This window comes from Ctenopharyngodon idella, chromosome 15 (assembly GCF_019924925.1).
Source record: "Ctenopharyngodon idella isolate HZGC_01 chromosome 15, HZGC01, whole genome shotgun sequence".
Classification (NCBI taxonomy): domain Eukaryota; kingdom Metazoa; phylum Chordata; class Actinopteri; order Cypriniformes; family Xenocyprididae; genus Ctenopharyngodon; species Ctenopharyngodon idella.
The window spans coordinates 20,991,751-21,004,402 of NC_067234.1; the positions used below are offsets into that span (position 1 = coordinate 20,991,751).

The 12,652-nt window shown below is 37.1% G+C and overlaps 1 protein-coding gene and 1 long non-coding RNA gene across 3 annotated transcripts; both read right to left on the minus strand.

Annotated features, from left to right (window-relative positions):
• Nucleotides 1-2,088: 2,088 nt before the first annotated feature.
• Nucleotides 2,089-3,733, minus strand: LOC127495662 (uncharacterized). Its single transcript, XR_007925160.1, has 3 exons — nt 3,493-3,733; nt 2,479-2,798; nt 2,089-2,380 (listed from the first exon to the last, which is right to left on the minus strand). It is a non-coding gene; the product is annotated as an uncharacterized LOC127495662 (long non-coding RNA).
• Nucleotides 3,734-5,910: 2,177 nt separating this feature from the next.
• On the minus strand, nt 5,911-12,049 carry si:dkey-202l22.6 (interferon-induced very large GTPase 1). Of its 2 annotated transcripts, none has more exons than XM_051863842.1 (3): nt 11,985-12,049; nt 11,029-11,189; nt 5,911-10,866 (listed from the first exon to the last, which is right to left on the minus strand). In XM_051863842.1, the coding sequence occupies exons 2-3, from the start codon at nt 11,081-11,083 to the stop codon at nt 6,299-6,301; spliced, it is 4,623 nt and encodes a 1,540-aa protein (XP_051719802.1). In that variant the 5' UTR covers nt 11,084-11,189; nt 11,985-12,049; the 3' UTR covers nt 5,911-6,298. The 2 variants fall into 2 exon arrangements, with proteins under 2 accessions (XP_051719802.1, XP_051719803.1); XM_051863843.1 differs by lacking the exon at nt 11,985-12,049 and adding an exon at nt 11,388-11,962.
• Between the last annotated feature and the right edge of the window lie 603 nt (nt 12,050-12,652).

The window sequence follows — 12,652 nt, forward strand, 5'->3', positions numbered from 1 at the left end:
ACTTGAAAGAAAACGTAGGCTATATATCGGAAAACAATCAGTCATACCCTCGGAATAAATGGTGAGAAGTATTAACGATGAGATCATTATGCCATGCTAGCAAACAGTGTAAAATAAAATTACCTCAGGCATCCAGCGCTAATTTCGACAGCATTGTCTTGCTTCCTTTGAAGTTGCAGTGAAAAAGACTAAGCGTTGTTTTTATTCCACTATATTGACTTGGTCAGCTAAATCCACTGTTAGAGCGATTACACTAGCTATATTCACTCGAAACATAGCATGCTGAGGACATCTGCTGGTTAAAGCCGTGTAAATGCAACAAGAACAGCAAAAACATGTTGTACACACTTTTAAACCACAGCGCGTGAGATTAGAATAAACAGACCAGATTACATTCGTTGGTGTGGACACAAATATAGTTATCGTAATAGTTATCTTTATAGTTATCGTTTTGGTGTGAACGGGCCTTAAGAGAGAATGGAGTATTCTTGTTCTTCACTCTGTGCAGCTGGTTTAAGATGTTTTCTGGTTTTTCCCAAGGATATGGCTTGAAGAAACAACCTTAAGGTCAGCAAATAGGACAAATAGATGTCTCTGAGATATACATGTGCTATCAGGGATCATGAACATGTTTGTTACATCACAAAAAGTGGTTATCAGCATCCAATAAGGTTTATGCTGTGTATGTTACACTTTAAACAGATTGAGAGACATCCCTGTAACCTGATTGGAAAGCTGATCTGAGACTCTCAAACACTCCTCCTGCTTGTTGTCCAGATGGAGATCCATGTGTGGTCATGTCAAGTGTCTCAGTTTCATCCAGGACTCTAACATGAAATTAATGGCACTTAAAAATGACATAAGCTGGTCCAGCTTCACATAGATCAGATCAAGTCATCTATAATGTAATTTTTCCCAGAATCTTAACCAAAGTTAGGAAATTATTAGTATGCCATGAAGACCCTAGTTAATTTAACTCCCTTACTGATTATTATTGGCCACCTGGTGAAATCTCTGGATCCAGATGGAGAACCATGTAAATGAGCTCACTTCAACCAAGTGAAAAAAAGGGAAAAAAAGTGTTTTAGATTAAAGTTTTTCTACTTAATACACTACAACGTTATAATAGGCTACTTAAAGGGTTAGTTCACCCAAAAATGAAAATAATGTCATTTATTACTCACCCTCATGCCATTCCACACCTGTAAGACCTTCGTTAATCTTCGGAACGCAAATTAAGATATTTTTGTTGAAATCCGATGGCTCAGTGATGGCTCAGCTTTGGAGCGTTATGAATCAGCGTGTCGAATCATGATTCGGACCACCAAACTGCTGAAATCACGTGACTTTGGTGCTCCGAACCGCTGATTCGACACGCTGATTCATGATGCTCCGAAGCTTCATTAAGCAGTGTTTTGAAATCGGCCATCACTATATAAGTCGTTATTTAGTTTTTTTGGCGCACCAAAAATATTCTTGTCGCTTTATAATATTAATATTGAACCACTGTACTCACATGAACTGCTTTAAATATGTTTTTAGTACATTAATGGATCTTGAAAGAGGAAATGTCATTGCTGGCTATGCAGGCCTCACTGAGCCATCGGATTTCAACAAAAATATCTTAATTTGCGTTTCGAAGATTAATGAAGGTCTTACAGGTGTGGAACGACATGAGGGTGAGTAACTAATGACATTATTTTCATTTTTGAGTGAACTAACCCTTTAACATAAATAGTTTGAAATTAAATCATAAGAAACTGAATGATAAATATTTCTTATTAGGATCTAAGGTATATCTTATCTTCAGACCCCTGGTTGAATCAATGGGTCTGAAGCAATTAAAAAGGAACTAATTGTAACATAATAAACATTCATTATGTCAATGAATGGCTGTATTTGTAGAGATTAAACCATCACATTTTGAGGAATGCTCCTTTTTTTGATTTTTATTGAGAACTTGGTCGACTTACAGCATAAAAATGTTATAATGTATAGAAACTGGTTCACTGTTGCACATCCTTTGATGTTTGAAATTCTATTACCAGGAGATGAACATTCACAGCAGAGCTGAGGGAGAGACGGTAGGGGATGTATGAAGTGTGGTTCAAAGGAAGCTGGACCAGGCTGTGAACAGGGATAAGGTTTCGTTCTGTTTCACCTTTATTTTGTATACACGCTAGAAATTCAATTCTATTAGGTCCCCTCCCAAGTTTCGAACAGTCACACACAAAATGACAATGAACCAAATCTGAAACAGTTTTTTTTAAGCACCATTTATTTTTTTAAAATGCACAGATTTATGCATTTGCCTTTTGCACAGACCTTTGTTGCACAGATTTCTTTTTTCTTCTTTTTTTTTTTTTGGATTTTATCTCCCCTGTAAATAAATGTACAAAAAATAAATACAACGGTCTCATCATATATCATATATGACAACTTTGGTTAGAGGGAGAGAAGATGTGGAAGCTGACTAACCTGGACTCTAATACCACTTGTTAATGCCAAAAAGCCTTGCCCTGTCAGTGGCAGAGAGAAAGGTAGCAGCATCTCTGGTCTTCCCGTGCTGATTGAGCTTGGGTGCTGCTGGAATGCCGGGGATGGATGGTAAAGGGTTTCCTCTGGTTACAGAATTCACTGAGTTTCCAATGTCGGGAAATAAAACACATTTTTGCCACCTCCTCTTCATGTGTCGGGATGGAGGCCTCATGTTAGGGATGAATGGAGGTAACTGGTTTTTGGAAGGGACCTCTAAAGTAGGTGTCATGGTCAGCCTTGTCAACATCTTGCTTTTTCGGCTTGGGAAACATTTTGATAAAATGTATTTAATCATTTGAAATTAAAAAAATGTATGAGGTATAGGCTACCCTTGTTTTCACAGAAAACTCTGCAAATTAGTTTAATGAAAATGAATAAACATGTAGGCTATAGATTCTGTTTTTACAATGTACAATATATGTGACCCTGGACCACAAAACTAAGTCGCACGGGTATATTTGTAGCAATAGCCAACAATACATAGTATGGGTCAAAATGATTGATTTATCTTTTATGCCAAAAATCATTAGGATATTAAGTAAAAATCATGTTCCATGAAGATATTTTGTAAATTTCCTACTGTAAATGTATCAAAAATGTATTTTTGTAAGTAATATGTGTTGCTAAGCACTTCATTTGGACAACTTTAAAGGCAATTTTCTCAATACTTTGATTTTTTTTGCACCCTCAGATTCCAGATTTTCAAATAGTTGCATCTCAGCCAAATATTGTCCTATCATAACAAACCATACATCAGTGGGAAAGCTTATTTATTGAGCTTTCAGATGATGTATAAATCTCAATTTCAAAAAACTGACTCTTCATATGAAATATATGAAAAAAATATAATGCTATATGGAACAGATGTCCTAGATGAGTTTAAAATAAGCAAACGTTCAAACAAAAATATAAATAGAAGAATCCATTAAGATGCAATCTCGTGCTACTGCTTACCTATTCATTGCGATCACAAACTGCTGAACTGATCTGAACAGCTTCACTCAGTTGAAACTCTCAAGACGCATCATAACTATGGCGTCATAATGCGCCAATCTCTACTGCTGTTACTGAGTTCAAGCAATACAACATTAAGACAACGAACGCTTCTTACTGTGTATATCTTAAAAGAAAAAGAACAAGTTTAAAATGACTTTGCATTCGTGTGTCACACACATGAATGCGGATATTAAATACATTGAATTACCCTTATTGGATGACTGCACAGTGTAATATCATGTACTAATGTGTTTGTGAACGCGCTATGAATAATACATGATTATTCTGACCTCTTGTGGTGAATTTACTCAATCGCTGGGAAAGATTTAGGTTGTTTAATAAGATGTTTTCTGGTTTTCATCGTTTCGGTTCAGTTTTCAAAAATAATTGTAGAATAAATTTTCTCTAAACTGAAAAAAAAAAAAAAAAAAAAAACACTTTCAAAACACTTTCACACTCCTAAAATTTTCATTTGCTTCTGTTCCCGAATTTAATTAGAGAAAATAAGGGAAAGTTTTAATTTTCCATAATTTAGGAGATTTGGCTTGTCAGATTCAATAAAAAACAATCACAATCAGAAAAATTCTACTTTCAAAAAAATCAAATTATTAGGCATTTATGTGAACATATACACTATCGGTCAAAAGTTTGGAAACATTACTATTTTTAATGTTTTTAAACGAAGTCTCTTATGCTCATTAAGGCTGCATTTATTTCATAATAAATACTGAAAAAAAAACAATAATATTGTGAAATATTATTACAATTTAAAATTAAATTATTACAATTTAAAATTACAATTTAAAATATAATTTATTTCTGTGATGCAAAGCTGAATTTTCAGCATCATTACTACATGATCCTTCAGAAATCATTCTAATATGCTGATTTATTATCAATGTTGGAAACAGTTGTGCTGCTTAATATTATTTTATAACCTGTGATACTTTTTTAGGATTCTTTGATGAATAAAAAGTAAAAAAATATCAGCATTTATTTAAAATAGAAATCTTATGTAGCAAGGCTGAAAAAAGTATCACAGGTTCCAAAAAAATATTAAGCAACACAACTGTTTCCAACACTGATGATAACTGAGTATCAAATCAGCATATTAGAAAGATTGCTGAAGGATCATGTGACACTGAAGACTGGAGTAATGATGCTGAAAATTCAGCTTTGCATCACAGAAATAAATTATATTTTAAAGTATATTAAAATAGAAAACCATAATTTTAAATTGTAATAATATTTCCTAATATTACTATTTTTTCTGTATTTATTATGAAATAAATGCAGCCTTAATGAGCATAAGAGACTTTGTTCAAAAACATTAAAAATAGTAATGTTTCCAAACTTTTGACTGGTAGTGTATATTTATTGTTAATAAAAACAGAATCACTCTCCCCAATACTCTCTTTGCCGTCAATGCTAAGCTTTTTAGACATCAAAGTGCAAGAGTGGCAGTTTAAAGTTTAGAAAATGTCATTACATTTAATAACGCATTCATTTATTTATCATTATCTGAGAGTCACTTTAATACCAAAAGTTCTGGCAGAGCAGAACGTCTTCTGTGTGGAGTTCTCCCTGTATTGGTGTTGTTTTCCTCCAGGTGTTCTGGTTCAGAACAATCCAAAGACATGCAAGTTAGGTAGACTGGATACACTAAATTGGTGTGCGTGTGTTCCAGCACTGGGGTTGCATGAATTTCTCAAAGTCTCAGCATAACAAGTATTCCTTTAACAAACCCATTCAATAACATAAGCAATTTCACTCCTTTGTCCTCTCAATACCAAAACTATCCCAACTACCACACTACTATCACTTAGAAAGAATCAAATTTTAAGATCTCTCACTCTCAGTAATCTGAAACACCTGTCACAATTAATGAGCTCAACCCACATCGACCTACCGAGAAAAAGTAGGGAAAAATATTTCAGAAGAATTTTTTTTTTTTAATTGATCACAATAAACCTTAATTGTGAATTTACTGTATAGTTTGTATACATTTTGTATGCATTCATCATACTGCTGATGAAAAACAGGAATAAAGTGTGCCAGAAAATACTGCCAATGTAAAAGGTTCATGATGGGAGTGGCTTGTGAAACATGTCATCATGTGAGTGAATAATATGAGGGTTTAAAGAAATGAACATGGATCATCTGTAACCATGTAATTTAACAGACAAAATATGTTCGTTGTTACATTGACTCTTTATTCTTCATTTAAAAATCTGTTTTTGGAATTTCCTTAATATTTTTACAAAACATTACTTTTTTTTTTTTTTTTTTTTGATAAATCCACAACATTTATAAAAATGGGAAATCTACCATACAAATATGAAAAACCGTGATGAGAATGAGGAGGAGAAAACAAACCAGATTTTAAAATAGTTTTTAGTTGTATAGATATAAGATATACGAGCAACATTTTTAATGAGAAAGAGTAATAGTCCTATACTGGCATACATCGTATTCGTAAAATATCAGAAGACATTATGCTAACAATGAGTATTGTTGAATTACATTTAGCTTTTTACATTTAACATAGGCTATTTAAGATGAAAACGAGTAAATAATGGTCATGGAAATGGTCATAACACATTATTACAGGAAAAGGTTCATACATTTTTCATCAACTGGCATGTAAGTGATGAATGAAAACTTCACCTTCTGTCTTTTTATTTAGAGAAAAGTTCTATAATAGAAAACTGTTTTAACAGCTGAAGTGAAAACATGGATATAATAATGCTGGTGACGGGCATTATCACTCTGTAATGTGAAAGGCCTCTCTCAGGCTCTGTAGCGCCTCCTCCTGAGTGATTTTCCCCCATGCTTCAGGCAATACAGCAGGTGCACACTGATATTCTTTAGCAAACCTACTGTTGTGCCTCATGAACACATACCTCCAGTAGACTGCAGGCCCATTATTCCTAGGATCCTCTGGGTAAATGTTCCAGTCTGGGTAGATGGACCGATACTCCTTAAAGGGCAGAGACTGGCCCCCTGTATGTCTGTTTTGAAACTGGTTTTGTCCTACAATATCTGCAGAGCAGGTGTTGTGGGAAAGAATGGTGGAGTTGGCATTGGTATAACACACTAGGCCTTTAGGTCGATGCACAACAGCTTCGTGCACTTGATGTTCTTTTTCTTCCAGGTCACATGGAGCTTTGCAGAAAGGACAACGCTTATCACACCCCTTCACTCTGTCGTACAGCATGTCCTCAAGTTTATTAGGGAGGTCATCAGGGACTTCAATGACATCCTCATTCTCCATAAATTCCTGAGCAATTGATGAGGACAGCACAGAGACTGATTCCTGTAGGTCTGCAAGGAAGTGCTCACGATGTGTACTTATGTCAAACAAAGGTTCTTTCAAGATTTGAGTTGGCATAGTGATTTTTCCCAGACTCTCCAGGCTGATGCAAACTTTCTCCAGTAGTAGTCTAACATTGCTTTGTGCCCCACTACTAGATTCTGATTCCTGATTAATGCACCTCTTTACCCAATCAAAGATTTGGTGCATTCTCTGTTCCCTGCGGTCTTCGATCATAACAGAACCTGACAGATGAGCTCTGATAAAGTTCTCAATACTCTTCCAGCTGAAGCTTTCATGGGACTGAAGATACTCATGGAAATTCTCAAAGCTATCCTTTAGCAGCATTTCTTTAAGTAGACCGTAGTGGAACTTCTTTGGTGAGCTATAAAGCCGTGCATTTTTGTTCTGGAGCATGTCATCAAATATCTGTCTCTCCAAACTGCTGTAAATGAAGTCTTCAGCTGTTGGCTTGAGGCACAGGTTGGTGAAAGAATGAGCAGCTTTTTGACACTGGTCTCTTTTTCGGAACTGATATATGAAATTCAACATGTGCTTGTCCTTGGTCTCATTTAGAAATCTTTCTTTAGTTTCTCTTTCCCTTATGAGCAACTGCTGCACCTCTTGAAATGACACCAGTGCTTTGCTACAGATGTATCCTTTGATATCCGCTTCAAATTTGGGACTCATCATGAATGACTCACTTTTTAAAACTTCTAGACCCTTATCCACAATTGCAAGCAACTCCCTCATGTAACTGTCTGAATAGCACTCTTTGTGCTTCAGTTTTTCTGAGACTCTCTTGTCACAGTCTTCTATCAAATTATTGGTGAATCTTTGTGCAACATTCTTATTGTACTTCAATGTTTTCTTCATCTTACTACTCAAAGCAAAATGGCTAGTCTTCACTTTAAAGCCATTGAGTTGGTTTGCATTTCGGAGTCTAACATTTTGATTTTTTAGACCACGATTGCTTAGGTTTTTCTTTAGCTGCTCCATCATCCTTGCTAAGATTTCCTGTGTTTCTAGGGGGGGTTCCTTCATGTTGGATGGGATATTTTCCCAAACACTAACAAATTCACGTTGAAGCTCCTTGTCCTCAATCACACAGTCATTGTTTTTGCAGGTCTGCAAGAGTGAACGTAACCTTACCTCCAGGGCTGCTTCAAGTGATGTCAATAAGGCACGCATCTTTATTGTCATTTCATGGCGAATGGCAGCAGACTCAAGTTTCTGGGCAACATCAGATGTCATTTGCACTTGAATGAGGTCTACTCTTTTGAGAAGGCTTCCTTTATAATTTTCCACAAGGGCAATATCAATATCCTCCTGCCTAAGGTAGTCCCAGAGACTTGCCTTAATTTGGTCTCTCTCTGTACTGATTTGGGTAGTTGCTTCATTCCTCAAAATTGTGAGTACGCCATCTGAATCCATACCTTGTCCATTTTGTGATGCTGATTCTTTTAACTCTGTTATGCGATTGTCTAACCCTTGAACCCAAAGATCTAGTTGATCATTGAGCTGCTTCTCTCCCTGTGCAAGTTTTGTGCAAAGGCCAATGATGGCATCAGCTGCACCTGTGTCTCCAAACTTTATGGCAAAATTTCCATTTTTCACTTTCTCCCAAAGATTGCACATATACTCCATTAATGCACCTAAGCAGGTTGGCTGGCCATTTATTGCCTTTTCATGGAACATTGTCAACAGGCTTTTCTTTAGCCTGAGAACTGCATCACTGTAGATTTGATCATTTTGTGAAGTCACAGAATTGCTGGTCCACGAGCTGGACAGGTTATGACTTACACCCCCTGTTTCACTTGTGAGAAGTGTTTCTTTTTTAGATTCATTTGGGAGCTCTCCTGTGGTAAGTACATCAATTACACAACTCATGATTTTCCCATCCATTCCTGCTTCTTCTGAAGCAACCTTAAAGGTAGTCTTCCTCTCCAAGTTTCGTGTGCAGAGAAGAACGCTGACAGCAATCTGAAGGTTGCTTCTTGCTCCATCCTGACCCTCAGCTGGTAAATCTACCAGAGTAATGTCACTCAGTCCACTGACAAAGGTAGCCAGTTCAATGTCATGCACAAGACTTCCTCCTGCTTGGCGGTTCAAACCTTCTGTGTCAATCAACATCAGAAATTCACAGTCCATCTCCATTCTTAAGTTGTCAGGCAGGCTGAGGAGAAGCATGTACGCCCCTTTGATATGCCTTCTACCCCACTTTGGGAAGTTGGCGCCAAACATTGCAGATAAGATCTCTGCATTCTTAGAGTTGTGGAAACCTAAGATTGTCAAAACTCTCATTCGACTGAACTTTGGCAGCTGCTTGTATACCTCATAAAGAACGCTGTATACCCAGTTCATGGGAAATACTGAGGCATCCCCATCATAGAGTTCAAGGGGAACTCCATACAAAAGTAGTTCAGCACCTACATACGGTAAGCGGAACATGTCATACAAATCACTGTTTGGACCGCGGAAGTATCGTTCATAGATCAATCCCATTTCTCGAAGGAAATGTTCAAGTCCAATGCAAGGTTCTTGCATCCATTCCTCATTTGTTCCCCTAAGATGGGACAGTGTATCCAACTGCGTAACTTCAAGTTTCACCCTCATCCAAGAGAGGAAAAACGCCCGCTTGGTTGTGTCAAATGAACAGAGAGCTGCAATAAAAGCTCTCATGGCTGTTGTTAATTTATAATCAAGCAGTTGCTTTATAAGATTTTCCTTCTCCTCTCTTAAGTTCTGGGTTGTATGTTGCTGGTGACGTCCCTCCACCTTCTCCAGCTGACACAACTGTTTCCATACCTCACCCTGCAGGGGCAGCTGGTTCTCCAAATAGCTGGTCATTCCATCTTCAATTCCACTGAGGACTTCTTCAACTTCTCCGAATGCCATTCGACAGATCTCATCTTCATCAACATTAATGTCGAGGTCACTAGCCATACCAGCTGTACCTACAAGATTTGCGGTGTGCAGGTATGGAATAAAGCGATCAAGAACATCTCTTAAGTTTTCAGCAATTTCTTCCTCATTACCTCCATAGCCATTAAGCATTGTTCCTTCAGGCATTTCTAAATCCTTCACCAGCCTTTGTTTAATTTTCTCATTATGATTCTCTCGGCCATCCTCTACTGACGTTGAGCAGTCGATTATAACCATGTGGCTTGTATTCTCCCTCCATGAGGTAAGCAGTTCTCGTTCCTTGGCACCAAAACTTCCGCAGAACACTATGAGGACTGCAGATGCGTAACACAGCAGACTCATCTGTTTTTCGCAGTTGGCTGCGTCTCCACGGAGATTAGCTACTAGCACAGGACGAGAGAAGACATTGTCATGATGATCTCCTGAAGGCAAGTTCCAACACATCTCCACCAGGCCATCTGAGAGAACACGAGGCAGCTGCCCTCCATCCATACCACAGTTTATGAAGCACTCATTTAGCTTGTGTGGACCCCCAAGAACACGGTTGAGTACTCGAGATTTTGAGACACTGCAGCGACCTAGCCTCACTGTGGAGAGAAATGGCATCCTGGAATTGGCCATGTTCTTCATGATAGTTCCCTCAGAAGGTGACTTCCACTGACCCAGAACACCTCTAAATGGATTCAGAAGCATGGTCCCCTTCTTTTCTGGGTAAACAGGTGGAAGATACAGAGGCACTGCAAAGTTGCACTGCAACATTCTGTGGGTGATCTCTTGCTGTAGGAAACTATTTGTTGTCATGTAAATGACAGCAACCAAGTCTAAAGGATTGATAGCACATTGTGAATTCTCATCCATGTCCAAACCGTAGTCTCCTACAGGTACCTTGCAGTAAGTGCTGCGGGCTTGGGGATTACATAGCCAGAGCCGCCGGAGGAATGCATTTGAGAGCTCTGTTGGGTTCTGTGGAAAGTCATCTTCAGTGATTGGAGTGTTTACATATAGCATTGTTGTAAGATCCATAGGAGACACCTTTTCCCTGTGCAGGTCCAGCATATACAGTAAAGTATGCTTGTCCCTGTCAATTTCAGACACTAGAGAAGAGATATATTGGATGAAAAAAATCCATTGTGTCAGTGCACATTTTTAAATAATCCTGCAATATTACTGAAAGCTATGATATTAGCAATTTCTAAGAAGCTTGGACAAAAAAATGTTTATTAATGGGATGCTGAAGTTGAATGCATAACCCTCACCTATCTCAGTAGTAAGAGGCCCCGGGTCGGGGACAATCTTCCGATGTAGAGACATTGTTTTAGAGTGTTTATTTGGTTGTCAGTTATAATTTGTAGGATCACATTGACCAGCCGGCAAAAAACAACAATGTTAAAGAGTGTCCATATTTTTGCTTACGAAACTGGAAAAAAACAACAACAAATAAACACAGTTACACAATATATACACAATGCAAATTCAAAATGCATGTTTTAGCATTGACTATACATTTTGTCAAATAACAATGCTGATGTTTTACCCTTTTTATTAAACTTAATGTCATTTTTGCAGCAAAACCTTGAGAGTTCATCTAGACTATATCTGATTATAGATTCAGTACCTGTCCTAAAAAGGTCAAATTAGATTTTCGTGTCCTTGATGGAGGATAAATTATATCCAGACTTTTCTAAACTGCATCCATCCGAGGAACACGATTCAACAAAATTGTTCACACTTTGCCTTGGGGGAACAAAATTATGGAAATCATACTGTGCTACTTAATTTCTGACACTGTTGGGGCATTACTGGTTAGATATCTAACTGTGCATACTGTATTGTATTAACATCACATAGCTGGGCTTTTCTTTTATCATCTTATAATGTAACTGTGAATGTGACCAATGCTATAAATATTTTGCAGCAAATTCATACATCAACAACTACTTAACATGCATCTTTCTTCTTCCCTGATTTCCAGAGTCATAAGTATGCTTATCACAAGCCACACAGATGGAAAACTAATTTCTCATTAAAACCAATGCCTTTCCATATCCAGTCACTAGTGAATAATTCATTAACCACAGATCCAAAGCCACAAATACCAACATCAGTTATAATCTATTCAGTTAAAATCAAATGTAAAGTACAAATCAATGTATACTATCGTAACAAAGCAAAATGAAAGCAATTTCTCCTTTAAAAAATCAGTTTGTCTGACCTGATACTTCCGTTAGCTGCATGCTGTGCTGTCGCTAGATGGAATCGACATGGACATAACATTGAGCTCTTATATGAGACCTGAGAGCGATAAGGTCTGCTTTTGTGGAATTTCCCCCACCCAGTTCATTAGGTATGTACGCACATACAGTTCTTGATCACGTACACACTTCCATATCAAAACAACCCCCATGCAGCAGAAAAAGTACCAAATAATCCAAACAAACTTTCTACACAGTATTAAGCAATGTGTTTGTCTAAAACAGTTCTATACAATTGTTTTGGTAACAAAATATCAAACCAAGTGGCATTTCATTTAAAGATAAATGCATTTATTTTTAAGCATAAATAGACTTTTCATGTATGACATTTCACAAAAAAAGCTTGTTAAATTTGTAATTTAAAAAAACAACAACATTTGGTTACTCTGCTAGGAAATCTGTGCGAACTCCTCAGAAAAGTTCGGTCTTAGAAAACATTATTTTTTTGCAGATGTTTTGATATTTCAGACAAAAAATGTGCAAAAAAATCTTACAGACTTACAGTACATTAAATAAGATTCTTAAGCCATATCCAGTGACTTGATGGTGTGCTCACGTAGAAGACACTCAAAAACAGCTTAGCAAAATTGGGAACCCAAAACATTGTGGTAAGTACCAAATTTAAAAA